The following is a 19,482-nucleotide window of genomic DNA, read 5'->3' as shown; positions in this document are numbered from 1 at the left end:
GACAGCAGTAGAACCTATCTTCTCTTACTGAATTAAAAGTGTTGTCAGTTAAGCAGTAGCAACAGGCAGTGTTCTTTTGTTTTTCCTGATGAGAAAAGATAAGTGGTATACACTTTGAGAACAAACTTTTCAAAATTTACCTTTTCAGCAATGTTGTCCCAGATGTTTGCTAAATCTTGACTATCCCAGTTCAGCTCAGGTTCCATCTTGGTATAAATAACAAAATGAAATTTTATGACATCCAGGTGCGGAGATGGTTGCTACTCTCCAGGGAGTTGGAGATCTGATTGGTAAGTCTGAAAATTAGTTTCTGAGTTCTACATATTTGCACTCTCTTTTTTCCGTTCAGCACAATAGTTTTCTTGTGCTAAGGAATCTTTGTTAACATGTAATTTAAGAGCTGATGAATGACATTCATTGAATGGGCAAGATTAAATTGAAATCTTAATGGGACAACAGGCAGATCTCAGACATAAAGTTTCCCAGAGACTCTAAGTTGGCTCATTTGGAGTTGAATGCTTGTGCTTGAACACGTGGGGAAAATTCACACCATGAGCATGCCGACTATGGGATCACGTGTGTCTCATCAAGATCTGGGTAACTCAGCCGCATTGGGAGGCATATTAATAAGGATTTTAGGTTGTCAAGTTTTTGGTATTCTAGCTGTTTATATTGACTGATTTTCAATATTTTTTTACACACACTTCATAATACTGTGTTCCCTGCAGCAGTTTCTAGTTAAAGCATTAATTTCTTGCACATTATTTTTTGTTTGTTTTGGTGGGCTTAATAAGATTATATTGTTAGAAAGCATCTAAATAATGAATGAAGTTCTTTTTACAGAATAAAAAGCCTCTTCCTCACTCCACCTCCCCAAAAGAGAAATATAAGCCACAAATGAAGGTGTCATTACTGTCCATGAGGCTTAGCTATAAATCAGAGAACCTGTTTCTAAATAATGGTGGTGACTAGTGTCATATATCTGGTTTGCATTTCATAGGGAAAAGGCAGGGAATAGGAAATGAATATAAGCTACCTGGATTCTTTTTTCTTATCTTTAATTGAAGTATAGTTGATTTAAAATGTGTTAGTTTCTGGTGTACAGCAAAGTAATTCAATTTTATGTATATATATACATATACACATATATATTTTTTCATATTCTTTTCCATTATGGTTTATTATAGGATATTGCATATAGTTCCCTGTGCTATACCGCAGGACCTTGTTCTTTATCTACTTTATATATAGTAGTTTGTATCTGCTAATCCCAAACTCCTAATTTATCCCTCCCATACTCCCTTTCCCCTCTGGTAACCATAAGTTTGTTTTCTATGTCTGAATCTGCTTCTGTTTTGTACATAAATTCATTTGTGTCATTTTTTTAGATTTCACATATATAAGTGATATCAGATGGTATTTGTCTTTATCTGTCTGATTTACTTCACTTAATATAATCTCTAGGTCTATCCGTGTTGCTACAAATGGCATTATTTCGTTCTATTTTATGGCTGAGTAGTTATCCCTTGTATGTATATAAATTGTATTTTCTTTATCCACTCATCTGTCAGTGGACATTTAGGTTGCCTCCATGTCTTGGCTATAAACGTTAGGCTGCATGTATCTCTTTGAATTAGAGTTTTCTCTGGATATATGCCCAGGAGTGGGATCATATGGCAACTCTATTTTTAGTTTTTTAAGTAACCTCCATTCTATTTTCCATAATGGCTGCACCAATTTACATTCCTACTACATTGTAGGAGAGTTCCTTTTTCTTTCTTTTTTTTTTTTTACATGTATGCATAAACTTATAATCTATTTTTTTTTGATTTATAATCATTTTACAATGAGAGTTCCTTTTTCTTCATACCCTTTTCCAGCATTTACTGTTTGTAGACATTTTGATGATGGCCATTCTGACTGGTGTGAGGTGATAACTCATGGTAGCTTTAATTTACATTCCTTTAATAATTAGTTATGTTGAGCATCTTTTCATGTGTCTGTTGTCCATCTGTATGTCTTCTTTGGAGAAATATCTATTTAGGTATTAATCTTATGTATATATGTATTTATGTTATTAAGCTGTATGAACTGTTTGTATATTTTAGAAATTAATTCCTTGCCAGTCACATTGTTTGCAAATATTTTTCCCATTCCATAGGTTGTCTTTGTTTTGCTTATGGTTTCCTTTTCTGTGCAAAAGCATATAAGATTGATTAGGTCCCATTTGTTTATTTTTGCTTTTATTTCTATTGCCTTGGGAGACTGACCTAAGGAAGCACTGCCACGATTTATGTCAGAGAATGTTTTGCCTATGTTCTTCTAGGAGTATTATGGTGTCCTGTCTTATATTTAAGTCTTTAAGCCATTTTGAGTTTATTGTTGTATATGGTGTGAGGAAGTGTTCTCACTTCATTGATTTACATGCAGCTGCCCAGCTGTCCAGCTTTCCAAATACCACTTGCTGAAGAGACTCTCTTTTCTCCGATGTATATTCTTGGCTCCTTTGTTGAAGATTAATTGACCATAGGTGTGTGGGTTTATTTTTGGGCTCTCTATCCTATTCCATTGATCCTTAGTATGTTTTGCTTTTTGTTCGTTTTGTTTTGCTTTGTTTTTGTTTTTTTGCCAATAGCAAGCAGTTTTGACTAATTTAGCTTTGTAGTATTGTCTGAAGTCTGGGAAGGTTATGCCTCCAGCTTTCTTCTTTTCCCTTAGGATTGCTTTGGCTATTCTAGATCTTTTGTGGTTCCATATAAATTTTAGAATTATTTGTTCTAGTTTTGTGAAAAATGTCCTGGGTAATTTGATAGCAATCACATTAAATCTGTAGATTTCTTTGGATAGTATGACCATTTTAACAGTATTAATTCTTTCAATTCAAGACTATGGGATATCTTTCCATTTCTTTGAATCATCTTCCATTCCCTTTATCAACGTTTTATGGTTCTCAGTGTATAAGACTTTTACCTCCTTGGTCAGGTTTATTCCTAAGTATTTTATTTTGATGCAGTTTTGAAGGGGATTATTTTTTACTTCCTCTTTCTAACATTTCATTGTTAGTGTAAATAGATGCAAAAGATTTCTGTGTGTTAATCTTGTATCCTGCTACCTTGCTGAATTCATTTATCAGCTCTTGTAGTTTTTCTGTGGAGTCTCTGGTGTTCTCTCCATATAATATCCTGTCATCTGCATATAATGACCAATTTACCTCTTCCCTTCTAACCTGAATCCCTTTTCTTTCTTTTTCTTGTCTGATTGCTATAGCTAGGACTTCCAATAGTATGTTGAACAGAAGTGGTGAGAGTGGGCAAACTTGTTCCAGATTTTAGTGGGAATATTTTCAACTTTTCACCATTGAGTATTATGTTGGTTCTGGGTTTGTCATAAATAGCTTTATTATGTTGAAATATGTTCCCTCTATAGCCACTTTGATAAGAGTTTTTATCATGAATGAAAGCTGAATTTTATCGAATGCTTTTTCTACATCTATTGAGATCATGTTGTTTTTCTCCTTTCTTTTGCTTTTGTAGTGTATCACACTGATTGATTTATGACCCTAGGATGAGTTCAACTTGATTGTGGTGTATGATCATTTTCATGTGTTGTAGGATTTGGTTGGTTCATATTTTGTTGAGAATTTATACATCTAGAGTCATGAAAATACTGGCCTGTAATATTCTTTTTTGGTAGTGTCTTTGTCTGGTTATATTATCAGGGTGATGGTGGCTTCATAGAATGACTTTGGGAATCCTCCCACCTCTTCAAACTTTGGGAAGAGTTTGAGAAGGATTGGTATAAATTATTTTTCGTATGTTTAGTAGAATTCCCCAGTAAAGCCATCTGGTCATAGACTTCTGTTTGCAGGGAGTTTTTTGTTTTTGTTTTTGCTTTTAACAGATTCTATTTCATGTTTAGTGATCAGTCTGTTCAAATTATCTATTTCTTCTTGATCAGTTTTGGAGGGTTGTATGTTTCTAGAAACTCTACTATTTCTTCTAGGTTGTCCAATTTGTTGGCATATAATTGTCCATAGTATTCCCTTATTTTTTGTATTTCTGTGGTATTGGTTGTTATTTCTCCTCTTTCATTGTTTATTTTATTTGTGTTCTCTCTGTTTTCTCTTTGGTGATCCTAGCCAGAGGTTTGCTGATTTTGTTTATGAGCTACCTAGTTTTTAGCTGTATTGCAGATTCCCTGACACCTTAGTAGCAAAGTTCTTGTTTTCTCAGATGGGGCAGTAAGGGTATGGAAATTATCACCTCCTGAGTTCTATAGGGTAAGTCTGGATAGATACTGAGTGAAGACACTTTGCATTCCATTCTGTTTCTGATCGTCTAGATGTAAAAGCTCTAAGGGGATGAGGGGGAAGAATGACTGTCTTGTTTAGGGTGGTAAGAGAGCTAGACACCATCCCTCCAGGGAAATGCACAACCCTACACCCTGAGACTATTATATATCTAATGATTTGCCTGTGTGAGTGTGTGTGAGTCATGGCTCTTATTCTTTATGCAGGCAAGGAATGGATATAGTAACATAGGCTTTCTGTCTTTTTGGAGATGTACTTGTTCATACTAGTTTTTAGGCTCCCTATATTATTTTTATCTCCTTTATTTCTTAAGAATAGGAAAAATTAAAATTTATTTAAGGCTTAGAGTGAGATTCTAAGGCTGTATGTTTTTCCCACTGAAGTACTTAAGATGATGTATTTCTGACCCATTACCATAATTTTCAGTATTATAACATCAAAATGACTTCTCTATGTATTCTCTATTATCTGAACAGACCACAATTCTGAATCAGCAAAAAAGGGTACTTTCCTCCTCCTCAAGGGCCAATGGATAATAAAGTTCTTCTCCTACTGTGACATCTGACATTGCCTTACTGAAATTACTCTCCTCTATGCACTTTGTGGGATAATAACATTGTAGAAATGTTTAACAAACTCACCAGTGGATTGACCAGCTACATCATTTGGGCCTTAACCAGAACTCTCATACTTGGGAGAAAATAGCTCCACAAAGTTATTATCAATAGGTCCACTGAGATCTCAGTGCTGTTGCTTCTTGGCCTGGAAACTAGGAAGTTAACCACTTTAAAAAATAAGTTATAAAAAAAGGACAGGAAACTATATGTGTATTTTGATATCAAAATATTTGCATATCACATATCTTAGAAAGGACTTGTATCTAAAATGCCAAAGAAACTCTTAAAACTCAACAATAAGGAAATGAAAACTGAATTAAAGATATAAACAAAGATCTCACCAAAATAGATAGATGGCAAATAAGTATATGAAAAAATATTCAGTATAATTTGTTTTTAAGGATATGTAAGTTAAAACAACAATGAGATGCCACCACACACCTACTGGAATGGTTAAATACATAAAAACTTATACCAACTGAAGTGAGGATGTGGAGAGCTCATTCACTGCTGTGGGAATGCAAAAATTGTATATCCACTTCAGAAGACAGTCTCTAAGGAAGTTAACATAGTCTTAGCATGCAATCCAGCAACTGTGCTCCCAAGTATTTACTCAAATAAGCTAAAAACTTGTGCCCACACAAAAACCTACATATGAATGTTTAGAGCAGTTTTACTCATAATTACTAAAACCTGGGAACAACCAAGATCTTCTTTAATAGGTGAATGGATAAACAAATGTGTACATCCATACAATAGAATATAAATATAAAAACAAATAAGCTATTGTACTAGTAGTTAGAGTTCTCCATAAAAATAGGATATCAACAGGATTGATCAATCTACCAATCAATCGATCGATCTATCCATCCATTCATCCATCTATCTATCTATTCAGAAGAACATACAACAGAAGGTAGAATTGGTTCACACAATTGAGGAGGCTGAGAAGTTCCTAGATCTGCAGTTGGAAGCTCAGGAAAACAAAAGTTTAGGTCAAGTTTAAATCCTGAAACTAGGAGAACAAATGGTTAACTTCTAGTCTGAAAGCTGTCAGGCTTAAGACCCAAGAAGAGCCCATGCATTAAAGGGATGTGGTTCCTGCTGACTGCATTCTGGATTCCAGCAGGAAGCCTGCTCGTAAGCTGCAGGGTAAATATATTTTGTATGATACCATAGTGATGGCTACATGACACTGTGCATTTGTCAAAACTCATAGAACTTTAAAGCAAAAAAAGTGGACTTTGGTGTAAAAATTTTATTTTAAATAAAAATCATTTAGGATTCATTCTAGGATGGAATGCATATTGTGATTTTTTAAATCTAATTATACACAATATGTGACATAACCTCACCCAAGGGGAAAAGATGCTGACCTAAGTAACTCTGGAAATGAGTGAAGACTGTAAGACTTCATCTTATACTATCTATATAAATTGTAAACAAGCACTGTTCTCTAGTAGATAAAGTTGTTATCCAATGCGGGGCACAAATAACAAGGGTTAACAAATAAGAAACAGTTCAGAAACAATCCATTCCCAAGTATAACAGTCTCCCTTATACTTGCTCTTCTTTTTGTTGTTGTTGTTTTTGTTTCCCCATAGTGTGCTTACAATGAGTAGGTTACCTCTTTATTTGTTAGGTTAATTGTCTATTATCTCTCATTATTCAAATTTGAGTTCTACAGAGTCAGGCATCTTGGGTCTAGATCATAGTAGGTTCTCAATAATTTTTTTAAATTGAAGTATAGTCAATAATATTTTTAAAAGTATAGTATAATGTGTGAATTTCTGGTATACAGCATAATAGTTCAGTCATATATATATATATATGTATGTATGTATATATACATACACATATATTTGTTATCATATTCTTTTCCATTATAGGTTACTACAAGATATTGACTATAGTTCCTTGTGCCATGCAATATAAACTTGTTGTCTATCTATTTTATATACAGTAGTTAATGTTGGCAAATCTAGAACTCCCAATTTATCCCTTCCCACCCCTTTCCCCTGCTGGTAATCATAAGTTTGTTTTCTATGTCTGTGAATCTGTTTCTTTTTTGTAAATAAGTTCATTGTCTTTTTTTTTTTTTTTTTTACATTTCACATATTAAGTGATACCATATTTTGATGAATCATTTTGAGATAAACTGAACATGCGTTGTTAATATGAATACAATGTTCATTGGAGACACTCCAGCAAGATGGTTAATGTGGAGACTGCAGAGTTAGCTCACATAGAAGCAGATCCTGTCTCCAATACATACTTGCTCTACAACCCTGGGAAACTTACTTAAAATTTAGCTAGGGAAACTGCCATGGCATATGGCTAGAAAGCAGGTTCAAATATCCTGAAATATCAAATAATCCTCCTACCCATTTACTTAAATTTCATTTTCTTTGGGAAGTAAGACTGGCATTTTTTTTCTCTACCAGTAATTTTAGTATTATTGAAGTCAATATTGAGGCACAGAGGAAAAAAATAAACTATCATAAATTTAAAAAATGTATCTCTACAGACTTTAAAAAATCTATATTATTTTCAATGAAAAATACATGGACAGCCTGAAGACTCTGAAGGTGAAAAAATATATATTTTAGCTGACTTTACCTACATCAGAGTTCAGTCACAGCATTGTTTTTGCAAGAGCAGTGTAACGAGCAGATCAGTCAGCAAGGTTATTTGTTGAGTAAGCTTCCAAATTCAATTTTTTGGTTCTTTGATTTACCATATAGAGAGAACACAAATAGTATTGTGGAAGTAATGGCTTGTTCTCAAAATTGGGCCACTTTGGTAGTCATTATCATAGATTAGAATTGATTATCGTAGATTAGAATGGGGAGAGTCAAATAGCCAATTCTAATGAGTAAAGTATTAGCAGAAAATGATTGCTATTCTACTAACCACTAAATTCTGAAGATTGAATGCTAAAGATTTTACCTAATGTACTTAAGTTAACTTATTTACCTGAAAACTATTTTTTAATGTGTCTGAGAAAGGGACTGTAACTATTTCAAAACAGTATGATTTATTTTAAGTATCTTCTAAACATCTAAGACATTTAATCATATTAAGCACTAAGAGCTGCTAAATTTGCTGAATTTAAAAACAAAATAGAAATGATTTTTCTCTATTAGCTGGGCCTGAATGATAAGATAACCACAACCAAACAAATCTTCTAATACTATGTACACCATATATAAGAAAGAGCTTGTATCAATTTAGATCTTCCCAATGAAAATTCTACTAATTGATACCATAGCCCAAAAGAACGCATAAATGTGACCCTGACTGTAGGGCTTGATAGGGTATAGAGAGGGAGATGTGGGAAAGAGAAAGCCTTGAGTTTTTACAGAACATTTGACATATAATTTAAAACCAGTAAAAAAACAATATTGGATATTAAATCTGAAGGTCTATAGTCTTTGTGCTAGTAACACAGTTCTAGATACATATTTTATTGAAGAACTAGAAAATTGGTAAAGTTTTACATGCAAATATACTTAGAATGGTATTATTTATGTTAGTGAGAAAACCAAAACCACTTATGTTCAAAATTAAGAAAATGGTAAAAAAAAAAAAAGGTGTATCCATAGGTATTATTAAGATATAAATGATTTTACATTGAAAAATATTTGTATTAATAAGCCAAGTAAAAATAAGACTTTATATTTTAGGATTGCAATAATATAAAGAAATATATATTTTTAATGACATTTGATAGAAAGAGAAGAATTACAGTAAAATATTAATTTATAATCAAACCATTCTGTTTCCTTGCCAAAGTGAGTCAGTGTTGCTGGCTATCTCTTGCAGTAGCAAATGGTCTTTACAACATTATGCTACCACCTGTTTTTCTTCTAACTTTCCAAGACCCTTGCTCTCTGACTAGCACAACCATAGTAGCTTAGTACAAAATAACCCCAAAGGTCATTTAATGTAGATAATAATCCTGAATGATTTTGCCTTCCATTAGTATGACCCAAATGCTACCATCTCTTGGGGGTTTGTTAACAGTATCCCAGAAAGAAGCCAAACTACAATCCAGATTCCTCAGATACTTAATGAGTGGCCTATATAAATATTCCCCAGAGGCTGAGACAGGCATTGCAGGTACAGAGGTACAAAAATGAGTAATACATTCTATCTGTCCTTAGGTTGTCCACAGTCTTCTAAATGAAATAGGGATGTAAGTAAATAATACAGTGTGATATACAAGAGTAGAACTGTGCCCAGTGAATTTTGCAGAGTGAAGACTGTGTTTAACAAGTCAGAGAGTCATGAGATCTTCAAAGAGAAATTCAAACATGTTTTTAATTGATGAATAAGAGTTTTATGCTAACAGCTTGGGAATAGGCATCCCAGGGAATAAACAACATTGACAAGGCATCGAAGGGGTATTCAGGGAACTACCAGTGTTTTGGTATTTCTAGTGCCAAAGACAGGAGACAAGGCCAATACTCAAGACCTGAGGTTTTTTGGGACACCAAAAAAAATTACCTGGTTGGAAATTAGTCACTGAAGTTATCTGAATCTGAGGGGGAGAAGAGAGGATTATGATCAGCTCAAGATTTCAGAGAGAACACCCTGGCAGCAGTAGGGATGATCAGCCCTAGGGAAGTGAGCCTGAAAGCATATGAGTTAGAGGCAGCTGCAATGGAATGGTGTCAGATGACAAGCATTTGAACAAAAGCAATGAAACTGGGGATGTAGAGAAAGCAGAAAATTTGAAATCAATTTAAATTAAACTGACAGAACTTGGTGATTAATTGGTTGTCGAGGTGGATTACAAAGGAGAGAGAAATTCTAGAAGGACTCTTGGAAACTTTGTGTACTCCATTAGTAAGGAATTGCCTTCTACTGCTAGTAACAGACACCAGAAATAACAGGGGTGAGAATAAGTAGCAATTTCTCTCTGTGACGAGCCAAGTGTGAAGGAAGCATTCTTGGCCCCGGGGAGAGCAGTGTGGTATTAACAGAGACCCAGGCTCCTTCAACCTGCTGCTCCGCTGTCTGTTTTTCTTCTTTATTAGAATTTGCATCATCCAAGATGGTTGCTGGAGCTCAACTATCATTTCCACATACCAGGCAGAGAACAGAAAGCTAAGGAGCCTAAAGCAGCACACCGGAGCCTTTTCTCTCACTTTTAAAAGGCCCACAGAATTCCCAGTAACATTTTGTCTTTGGCCAGAACTCAGTAACATGATCACACTTAGGGGCAACAGTGACTGGGAAGTGTTGTACTTTATCTGAACACTTAGCCACTCTGAATATATTTAATGTTGGGTTACCAAACAAGAAGGAGAAATGAGTATTAGAAGGACAATTACTTTCTTTCAAGTATCTTGTAATCAACAAGGAAAAGCATACTGAATATTAGGTGTGGGAATGAGTAGGGGAGAAAAGGAGTTAGTGTGTTAACTTTTGGGTATATTAAATATGGTACACTATTAGTCTTGGGGAATATACAATTGATATTGGTCAAGTATACAAATGTCTAATGGACAATTTAACTCTTGGTTTAAAAGGATAGCCATCTGAAAATACTGCAGATCAGCCAAACATTCCTTTTCTCATCAATATTAAGGCTAAAAACAAACATAAATTGCAATAATAGAGTCAGATATAATAATCACATTCAAGTACATTTCTATACCTCCCTTGGAGGGTGGATTTTATTGGATTTGAAGTATTATAAGGAATATGTAGAATATTCTCAGACACACACCAGTCTGAGGTCAGTAATATCATTGGCTCCTACGAAGGTATCATGACCATGAACTTGGGTGAAACAGGACACCTCTGCTTCTGCTCTCTCTCTGTTTTTAGGTTGAATTATTCTTCTAGATTAATGAGAAACAGACATCCTCTCAACATTTTTTTATTTAAATGAATGTTTTAAAAGCACCTATTACCAAGCTCTAGGCACTGAAGAAAAGGAAAACCAAAAAAAGATCTACATTACTTGACGAATATGACTCAATGCATGCCCTTTTATCAGTCAGCATGGAAATGAAAATAAGTAGCCTATTTCCTTGACATCCACATTCTTGTCAGAAACTTTCCACATCTATGACATGTAACAACAAAGGAGAGTTACATCTTGGGCATGTGTGGGAATTTTTATGATTTTTTTTTAATATCCCACTGTTTCAAAGAGTCAAAACACTCTTTTTTCTAAGTTGCATATTGGAGATAGATGAATATATATTGTATATTTATATTTATATCTTATGAAAGACCAAGCCTATAATTACAGAAATGATTTTCTGGCGGAAACTCTGAAGATATGAGGTTATAAACAGATTTGGTTGACTGTGTTCCTTTTGGAAAATTAAGCTTTGTTTTATTTGAAAATTTTACAACAAAAATGCTTTCCATGTTAATTTTTTGATAAGCTTCTTCAATAGACTAAATACAGTTTTGTGCTCTTTATAATGACCTAATTTTCAAGTACATTTCTTACACTTTGCTTATTTTCTACAAACAAGACTGATGTAACCAGTTTCTGGTATCAAAGTTCAAAACTTGTTTAGGCTGGTTCCTACATTAAAATCAGTTAGTCTTTTAAAGAGGCTTGGATTCATCTGAATAAGCTGAATTACTACAGAATCCAAATTCCATCTTATTGGCTTATCACATTTTGAAACTGCAAGGAATTTTAACTTAAAATTATTTAATTTCTCTGGAGATGATTCCTCTCTGTGCTAAGATTGAAACTCAACAGAACTGTATTATTGACACTAAGACTAGTGCTAATTTTCAGACATCATTTAACTGGTCCCTGTGAATGAATTAATACTAAGGATATGTGTGTATGTGTGTAAATTCTATAACTTGGGAATTCAAAATATAATGATGTTTTTTCCAGTTGTACAAGATAAATGTATTTGTTTGCTTACTTTCTATTCTGTTTACTGTTGACTTTAATAATATTGAACAATCTGGCTATCCTTTAAAGCATCAATGTAATCTTCTCATATGGGTAACTAGGTTTCACCAATCTTTTTAGTAATATAATCTTTTTGGTAACATCATACTCGAAGCTTTAATGCTGCAGTATTTAAGGAATTAAATAGAATCTCTCTGTAAAATCCCTGATATAATTTGCAGCAGTAGTATGCTCTAATCACTGTATAATTTCCCTCCTAAGTAAATTCTTTCTAATCCTCAGGACCACATTTCTAAATCCTTAGGACTATGCCTTTTGGAAAGGGATACTTTATTACTTATTAAATGGCTTTTCAAGAGCTTTTCCTCAAATAGATGATCAAACTAGATAAAACAGAAAAGGTTAAGGGAAAAAATTGTATTGTACTCATCAGCTATGAGCCCATGTATTTATCCTTTACATAATTTTGGTTAAAAATATTTTCATATTCTCAAATGCATAGTTATCTTCATGTAATTTAACAAAAATAAGCCTAAATGATAATAAAATAAGTCTCAAAGGCCAGCTCCATTTTAAACCTCAATTGAGTAGAGTGCTTAGTTTTGTTTAATTCCAGGCTATCCTTTGGTTTCAAACTGCAATTAAAATGATCTATCACATGCTTTATTGCTTTCTTGTCATAGTAAGAAAAATGAAATATTAAACATAATTAACTTTTATTAACTAATTAAGGACTTCTTAGTGTCACTATGCTATGGTCTTATGTAGTCACTCTCATGTGTAAGTGAAGGGCACAGATAAACTTTCATTACATCTATAAATGATTGTGTTTTTTCTTTTAATAAATAGTTGTGTAACTTGTTCCTTTTACGTATGTCCTTTTGACCTAAAATTAGAGCTGAAAAACATTTCAATAAAGTTCCTTGGTCACTGAATTTGAGTACAGTGGCATATATAACTCCAAAAGAAATAACAACATATAGTGTATATACCTACAGTTCTAAAATAATTACATACTTAGATTGAAGGGGAAATGTCTATTTATCTTCTGCTGAGTTTTATCTTAATGACTTTTCCTTTCGACTACTAGGGTAGAATATTAATGATATTTGCTTATCTATTATTTTTGCATTAGTTTTTCCTCTATTAAGATTCATCACTCATTAGGTAATTTTACCAATAGTACCCATATTTCAAGCTTGTTCTGAAGTTATCAGAAATATAACAGCTAGATATTTGATTTTGAATGTCCAAAATACTACCTTGTCATAAGAAAAAGACTCAAGGAGAAATCAGCTGATTACATATTATAACATGTTATACTGCAGAAGAGGGAACATCCAAATCCATAAACGCAAGACTTTTACACAATAGATAACTCCTGGAAGGACTAATTTGCTAAAAGAGAAAGCAACCCAAGAAAAGCTGTCAGCTGAGTACAGCACTTGAATTTCATTGCAGCATTTCTTTTGCACTGTATCTGCTGCTATAATTGGAAGTGAGAACTATCAGGGTTCAGAATTTTCCTCCTGACATCCGCGTTTTTGACATCCATGTTCATTCTACCTGAACTGTGTGCTTTGGTTTCTGTCATTGCAATCCTCGCCAATAGCTTTCAAACAGTTCATTTTTCATTGAGCCTTAAATATGATGTTTTAAAATATTTGGAACAATTATAGCATCATGTTTTGCTCTAACCTTCATTTAGAACATAGAGTATCATTTTTGTAGTCATTTAGGGTAAATGATTCCAGGAGTTTTTTTAAACATATTTTTAGAGACTCCCAGTTCTTTTCGATCAATTGCTCCTCCAATTATGCAGCATCCTCGTGACAAGATCATCACGAGGGAAAACAATTTGATCCTATTAGAATCCCCAGATTCAAACTAGGAAACTCTGTGTTGAGTAACTAAAAGATTATGTGTCAGGCTATTTTTCATGCATAGGAATTGAACCCTTTTACAAATGAAACCATAGACACAAGAAGATGAAATCAGATTCCTTTCTGAGTTGAGTCTTACAATAATCAAGCAGTTTTTGTATTACTAAATACATGCCTGAAGAAAAACAACAATACCGTGAAAGAATTCTGTGCGTTAGGCGTAGAGTGAGGTGGTGCAGAAGTATTCTGAGAATCAACCAAAAGAACAAATCTGAGGTTTCATAGTATTAAGACATTTCAAGCTTTTCTCCCAGGGCAGAGAAAGGAAAAAAAGTAGTCATCACATGACAAATGTTTGAAATTGGAGTTGATGATAAAGTCAAGAATTTTGAGTGCTCTCTAGCATGTTTTTTAACTTAGGATTTTAATTTCATTTAGCATTGAATTTTCCTCCTTCCTAAGTTCCTTTATTATATAAACGTGAAATAAAAGATTAACTGTCACATTTGAAAATGTAGAAGACTATGAATTAAAACTCTGAAGGCCTGAAATAATGAATACAAAGTACTGATGATAAGGATGCTTACTACTAAAATATAATTGGAATGAATTAGCAAACAACTAAATGCAAGTACTAAATATAAATCCTTCGTAAGTTTTTTTTTTTTTTTTTTGCAAAGGACTGATCTAATTTGCCATTATGTTGCTGAGATGAATATTTGCTGTGAATAGCCCTACATTTGTTTAATGACATTTCTTCACTGGAAGCTAGTAAACATTTTAGAATGTTTCTGCTATTTCAGTTATACCTCATAGGGTAGCTGGAGCGGAATTACAGATGTTTTATTTATGGCTTTCTGCAGGAATCCTTCCCCTGGGATCTGAAGAATTGATATAATCCTAGATCATCTCAAATTCTCAAACATAGCACTATGTTGTAGGCCAAGGGTGGAGGCTACATTAGGACCAGATAACTGGAGAAATATACACTACTGACCTTATTTAATGGAACCTGGTTGGATTGTAGTGTGATAGGAAGAGGCAACATGGAAATGACACTGGAAAGTATTTTGTAATATCAAGGCTTTAAAAACATCTTTGCTTTTTTTTGCTTTTCCCTCACCGGGCGGAAATTACCATGTGGTCAATGAAAACCCTGTCTACCTGTCTCTCTCGGGTTCATAATTATCTTGGAACACCAAGCAGTCATTACATGGAGAGGACACTGTGGACACCAAGACAGGTAGGAGAAAGCAGTGAGAGACAGAAACTGTGAGCAACAATTGCAGGACTTGCAGGACGTGGTGGAGACAATCTTGACCACACCCATGACTGTGGGGATCGCCCCAGTCCTGGAAGAGGAATGCCCATCTGCCTCAGGGACATTACCTGCACAGTCAGGCAAACCAATCAAGGAAGGTGAGGCTCTTCAATCTCTCATCACAAATGTCTTCCCCTGCTTCTCAGCTGTTCCTGCCAGATACTCCCTATCTACACCTTCCAAGTAATACAAAACACCAAATAAAACTAGAGGAAGGATAAACTTTCCTCTTTCCCTTTTGATAAGGAACTATTCTTTAATAGAAACCCACATAACATCTAACAGGTAATTACATGACAGTAATAAAACTGCAGGCTTTTCTTTATGAGTATTAAGAAAGCAATGGGTAAAAAAGACCAAATCTATCATTTTAAACTGACCTGATCCAGTTGGCTGGTCAATGATTGGTAGCCTCTGGAGATCAGAGTGGAGTGTAAACTGCATGGCATCTGGCTATCAGGTTGTCTGTTAAAATGAAAATAAGTTTAGATCAAATATGCCAAACGAATCACATTTATTAATAGGAGGATACAAAACATCATACAACATGTTCTTGCAAACTTGGGGATGCATTTTCTGTCCTCAGGCAAACTGACAAGAAAACAAACACACCTGACAGCAGAATCAGCCTAGTTTGTAGTTGAATCTAACTATATTGTCCTCTTTGTAACATAAACCTTGGACCATGCAGAGTTCTAGGTATCACGTTTTACTCCAAAAATGTTCATCACCTGGGCAAACTGGATATTTACATACTGTTCATGCCAGAGCTATGTGGCTATTCCGATGACCTATATATCCTGAGTGTCACTAAAATTCATCAAACTAATTTCCAACAATCTTTGTTTTGATTTTCCCTCTGGTATACATTTAGATAGTTATTTAAAACCCCTTGCTGGTGAAGCCATGTGCTTAGTTGCTTCAAACCCTAACTACTTGTGCCTCCAGCGATGTACTCCACTTTTTTGCCATAGCACTTTGAAATAAATTATCAATATAATATTTATGCAAAGATTACATAGTATAAAAGAAGGGAAATATATTCTGAATAATCAAATGAAGTAAATCCAAAGACAGGAGGAAATTAATAATAAACATTCTGTAATATCAGGGAGATTGAAGGTTAAATTAAATCTATCAAAGAGAATCATCTGACATCAAGAAATAGTGACTCAGTTGAAAAACAGAATTATCAAATTTAACTGTGTCAGGGAGATCTTGAAGAACTGATAAGATACTATGGAAAATGAAGCCAATGAATTAGAAGGGCAGTTGTAGGAATTCTCCCAGAACACAACAGAAAAGAAAAGGTAAATAAAAAGAAAAGAAAAAAAAGACCAGAAATCCAATATATATGTAATATGAAATACAGAATATAAGAATAGTTTCTTATACTTAGGGAATTAGGGAATCCAAAATTGCCAACTGAATTACTTATTCAACAGTTAATCATGCTTATACCTAGACTAAAGTAGTTTAATTTTAATGCAGATTTGAATAATGGTTGTCACTCTAGATCCATACTGCCCAATATGGTGACCACACATTACAACTGGCTATTGAATACTTGAAATATGCCTAGTCCAAATTGAACGTGCTGTAAATGTAAAATCCACACTTATTTTAAACACTGACAATGAAAATATGAAATATTTTTTCGCATTTATTACATGTTAAAATTATTAAGTTTGATATGCTGAGTTAAATAAAATATTACTAAAATTTATTCATCTGTTTTTCACTTTTTCAATGTATCTATTAGAATATGTATCTATTAGATAGTGCTGCTCTACACAATTCTAACCTTGGAAACATTTAGCTACTTTATTTAGAATTACTTTCAAAACCTTGGGGCACATTCCTAGAAAACTTTTGAAGCAAATCTCACATGAATGTGGACTGGATCTTGGAAAACAGTCAAAAGTCATTTGAACAAAGCCTGTTAAGTGAAGTGGTGATAAACTTGAAAAACACCCTAGGGGTTAAAAACAAAGTTCTACAACTAAATACTGGACCTTCTAGTCTGGGGAGACTCATTAATTGGGTTGTACTATATCTCTTCAGAATTCAATTTCCTTTTCTATAAAATGAGAATTTCCTACTAGCATATTTCGAAGTCTCCTTCAGCAATCTTAGTAATTTTGTAAATAATTTCACATTAGACTTAATGGTATAAGACTGTGGAATTGGTTTTGGAATCTGCTGAAATATCTAAACAATTTTTTGAGCTATGTTCAAATCTATTGATAGAAATACTGAGAATAGACTTTAACCATCATGATAACAAGCCCAGTAAGGAAAACATTTTGTACTATTTCTTTCCTCTTTTGTGTTTGATTTCACTGGGCCCTTTCTTTGTAAATGAGATAAATGACTATGTAAAGGTTAACTCAGAATCAAACACTAAACTTAAATTCACCCCTATAATGATCCTTCAGATTTCACAAAATAGTTCTTACAATTTCCCTTTATGTTTTTAAACAATTTTGATTAATAAAAGGTATTTGCATTTTTGATTTATTGAGCCTGTATAGTTATACTTCTATTTGTCTTACATTTCGATAATTGTTTCTTTGATGACTTTAAGCATTTAGATAAGAACTGAAAGTAATAAAATCACTTCAAATGGTATTCAGAGAGAAGTCTTTCAAAGCTAGATGAATGGATTTTAAAGGTAATAATTCTTTGGCCTTTTCCTTGTGGTTCTGGCAGAGTTTGTAATAGGAAAATAAATAAAATTCTTTCATTGCAAATATATCTGTTATGTCTCTGAGGAGGAATGTACTTTTTAATGAATTGCTGAACGTGCATATGCTGTTTTAGTCAAATAACCTAAGGGTAAAAATACATATTCGGTCATAACCTCAAATATTCAAGTTTTCTCCTCCATTTTCAGTGAAGTCTACTATAATCACAGTTTCCCAAGGACTCTAGTGAAAACTCTGTATTCTTTAGACACTCTGTGTGTGGTTTATGTGTTTTGGGCTGGTGCAAGGTATTTTCATATGACCTCCAATGGATAATATGAAGACAGTCAACACGGAATAAAAATAATCAAAGCCATTTGTTAAACATTAAATATTAATTCTGAATATCACAATAGGCATTTTACCTGTGACCTCACATTCACAAATCTTGAAGAACAATTTCAGTTCTATCTCTGTGTGGTGATTAAGCAACTTGGGAAAATAATTCTTATTTCACAGTAGGGGCTCACAAAATATTTTTTGAGTGAATAAACCATTGAATTATGTTGTCATAACATAAATAACTGATGTTTAGTTAAGTGTTTGTTCTGTGCCAGACAGTGTATAAGAACACGATGTAATTTAATACTTATAATGACTCTGAAAGTTACATATTACCCCAATATGGTAGATGAGGAAAAGTAGCTCAGAGAGGTTGGGCAATTGACTATGGCCACACAGCTGGTAAATTAAGGTGCTGGGATCTGGGTCTAGGTCTAAAGAACTACAAAGATGGTCCTGACACTATCATCTGAACACCATTGTGTTTTGAACGTGTAGTTTTTGGTCAAGACATATCCAGGTATGGTCCGGCTGGCTGTAAATCACACTACAAGCATGAAGGGTTGAGAATGAGATGTGATCACCAAAATGGGGCAGGCAGTGAAGAACGGACCCAGAGCAAGTTCAGTACACCAGAGACCCTTTTTTATCCAATGTTAATGATCATAAAAAGGTGACACTGATTTCACAGTTTACACAATTAAACACGCACAGAAAATATACTGTATTACTTTTCATCATTGCTCTAACAAAAGACCATAAACTTGGTGGTTTATAACAACACAGTTCTTTGGATTAGAAGTCCTAAAATCTAAGTGTCAGCTGCATTTCTTTCTTGAGGCTGGAAGTATCGACTCCCCCGTTTCTAGAGACTTCCCTCCCTTCCTTGGCTTGTGGCCCTTTCTCCATCTTAAAAGCCAGCAGCATTCGGTTGAAACCTTTTCATATTTACCGTTCTGAACTTGTGTCCATGGTCACATATCTTTCTCTAATTTCTTAGCCTCTTTTCTCCACTTTTAAAGCCCCTTGTGATTATACATGGATTGGGCTCATCTGCATAATCCACTATAATTTCCCCATCTGGGGATCCTAATGATAATCACATCTCCAAAATCCCTTTTGACACATAAGGTAACATATTCACAGGTTCCAGGGACATTTTTGGAGGGGATCATTATTTTAGCTAACATATATACTAGATCAGTGTCCTCCACTGTCAGTATTCAGTATCACTAGCAGTACCAGTTTTCAATATCACTATTCCTTATCCTTCACTATTTGTCTCATGTGGCTTGAATTTATAAACTGTTGAAACTTGGTTGCCTGAAAAACAGATTGAGATTCTGATATTTTGGGGGAAGCATTCCTAGGCTCAACACCAGTCGGTGAGAGAAGAACACAGGATAGAAGTTGAACTGTGAT

General features: G+C 34.0%; 1 protein-coding gene across 1 annotated transcript in view; it reads right to left on the bottom strand.

Annotated features, from left to right (window-relative positions):
- Positions 1 to 19,482, bottom strand: part of TMEM196 (transmembrane protein 196) — a 198,915-nt gene that overhangs the window by 92,972 nt on the left and 86,461 nt on the right. Inside the window, exon 2 of the mRNA XM_074367372.1 lies at positions 15,412 to 15,496. Coding sequence (XP_074223473.1) covers positions 15,412 to 15,496 — 85 coding nt within the window. The remainder of the gene's footprint in view (positions 1 to 15,411; positions 15,497 to 19,482) is intronic.

This window comes from Camelus bactrianus, chromosome 7, assembly GCF_048773025.1.
Source record: "Camelus bactrianus isolate YW-2024 breed Bactrian camel chromosome 7, ASM4877302v1, whole genome shotgun sequence".
NCBI lineage: Eukaryota > Metazoa > Chordata > Mammalia > Artiodactyla > Camelidae > Camelus > Camelus bactrianus.
Note: the sequence above shows the minus strand (reverse complement) of the source record. Positions and strands in the feature narration are given on the sequence as shown.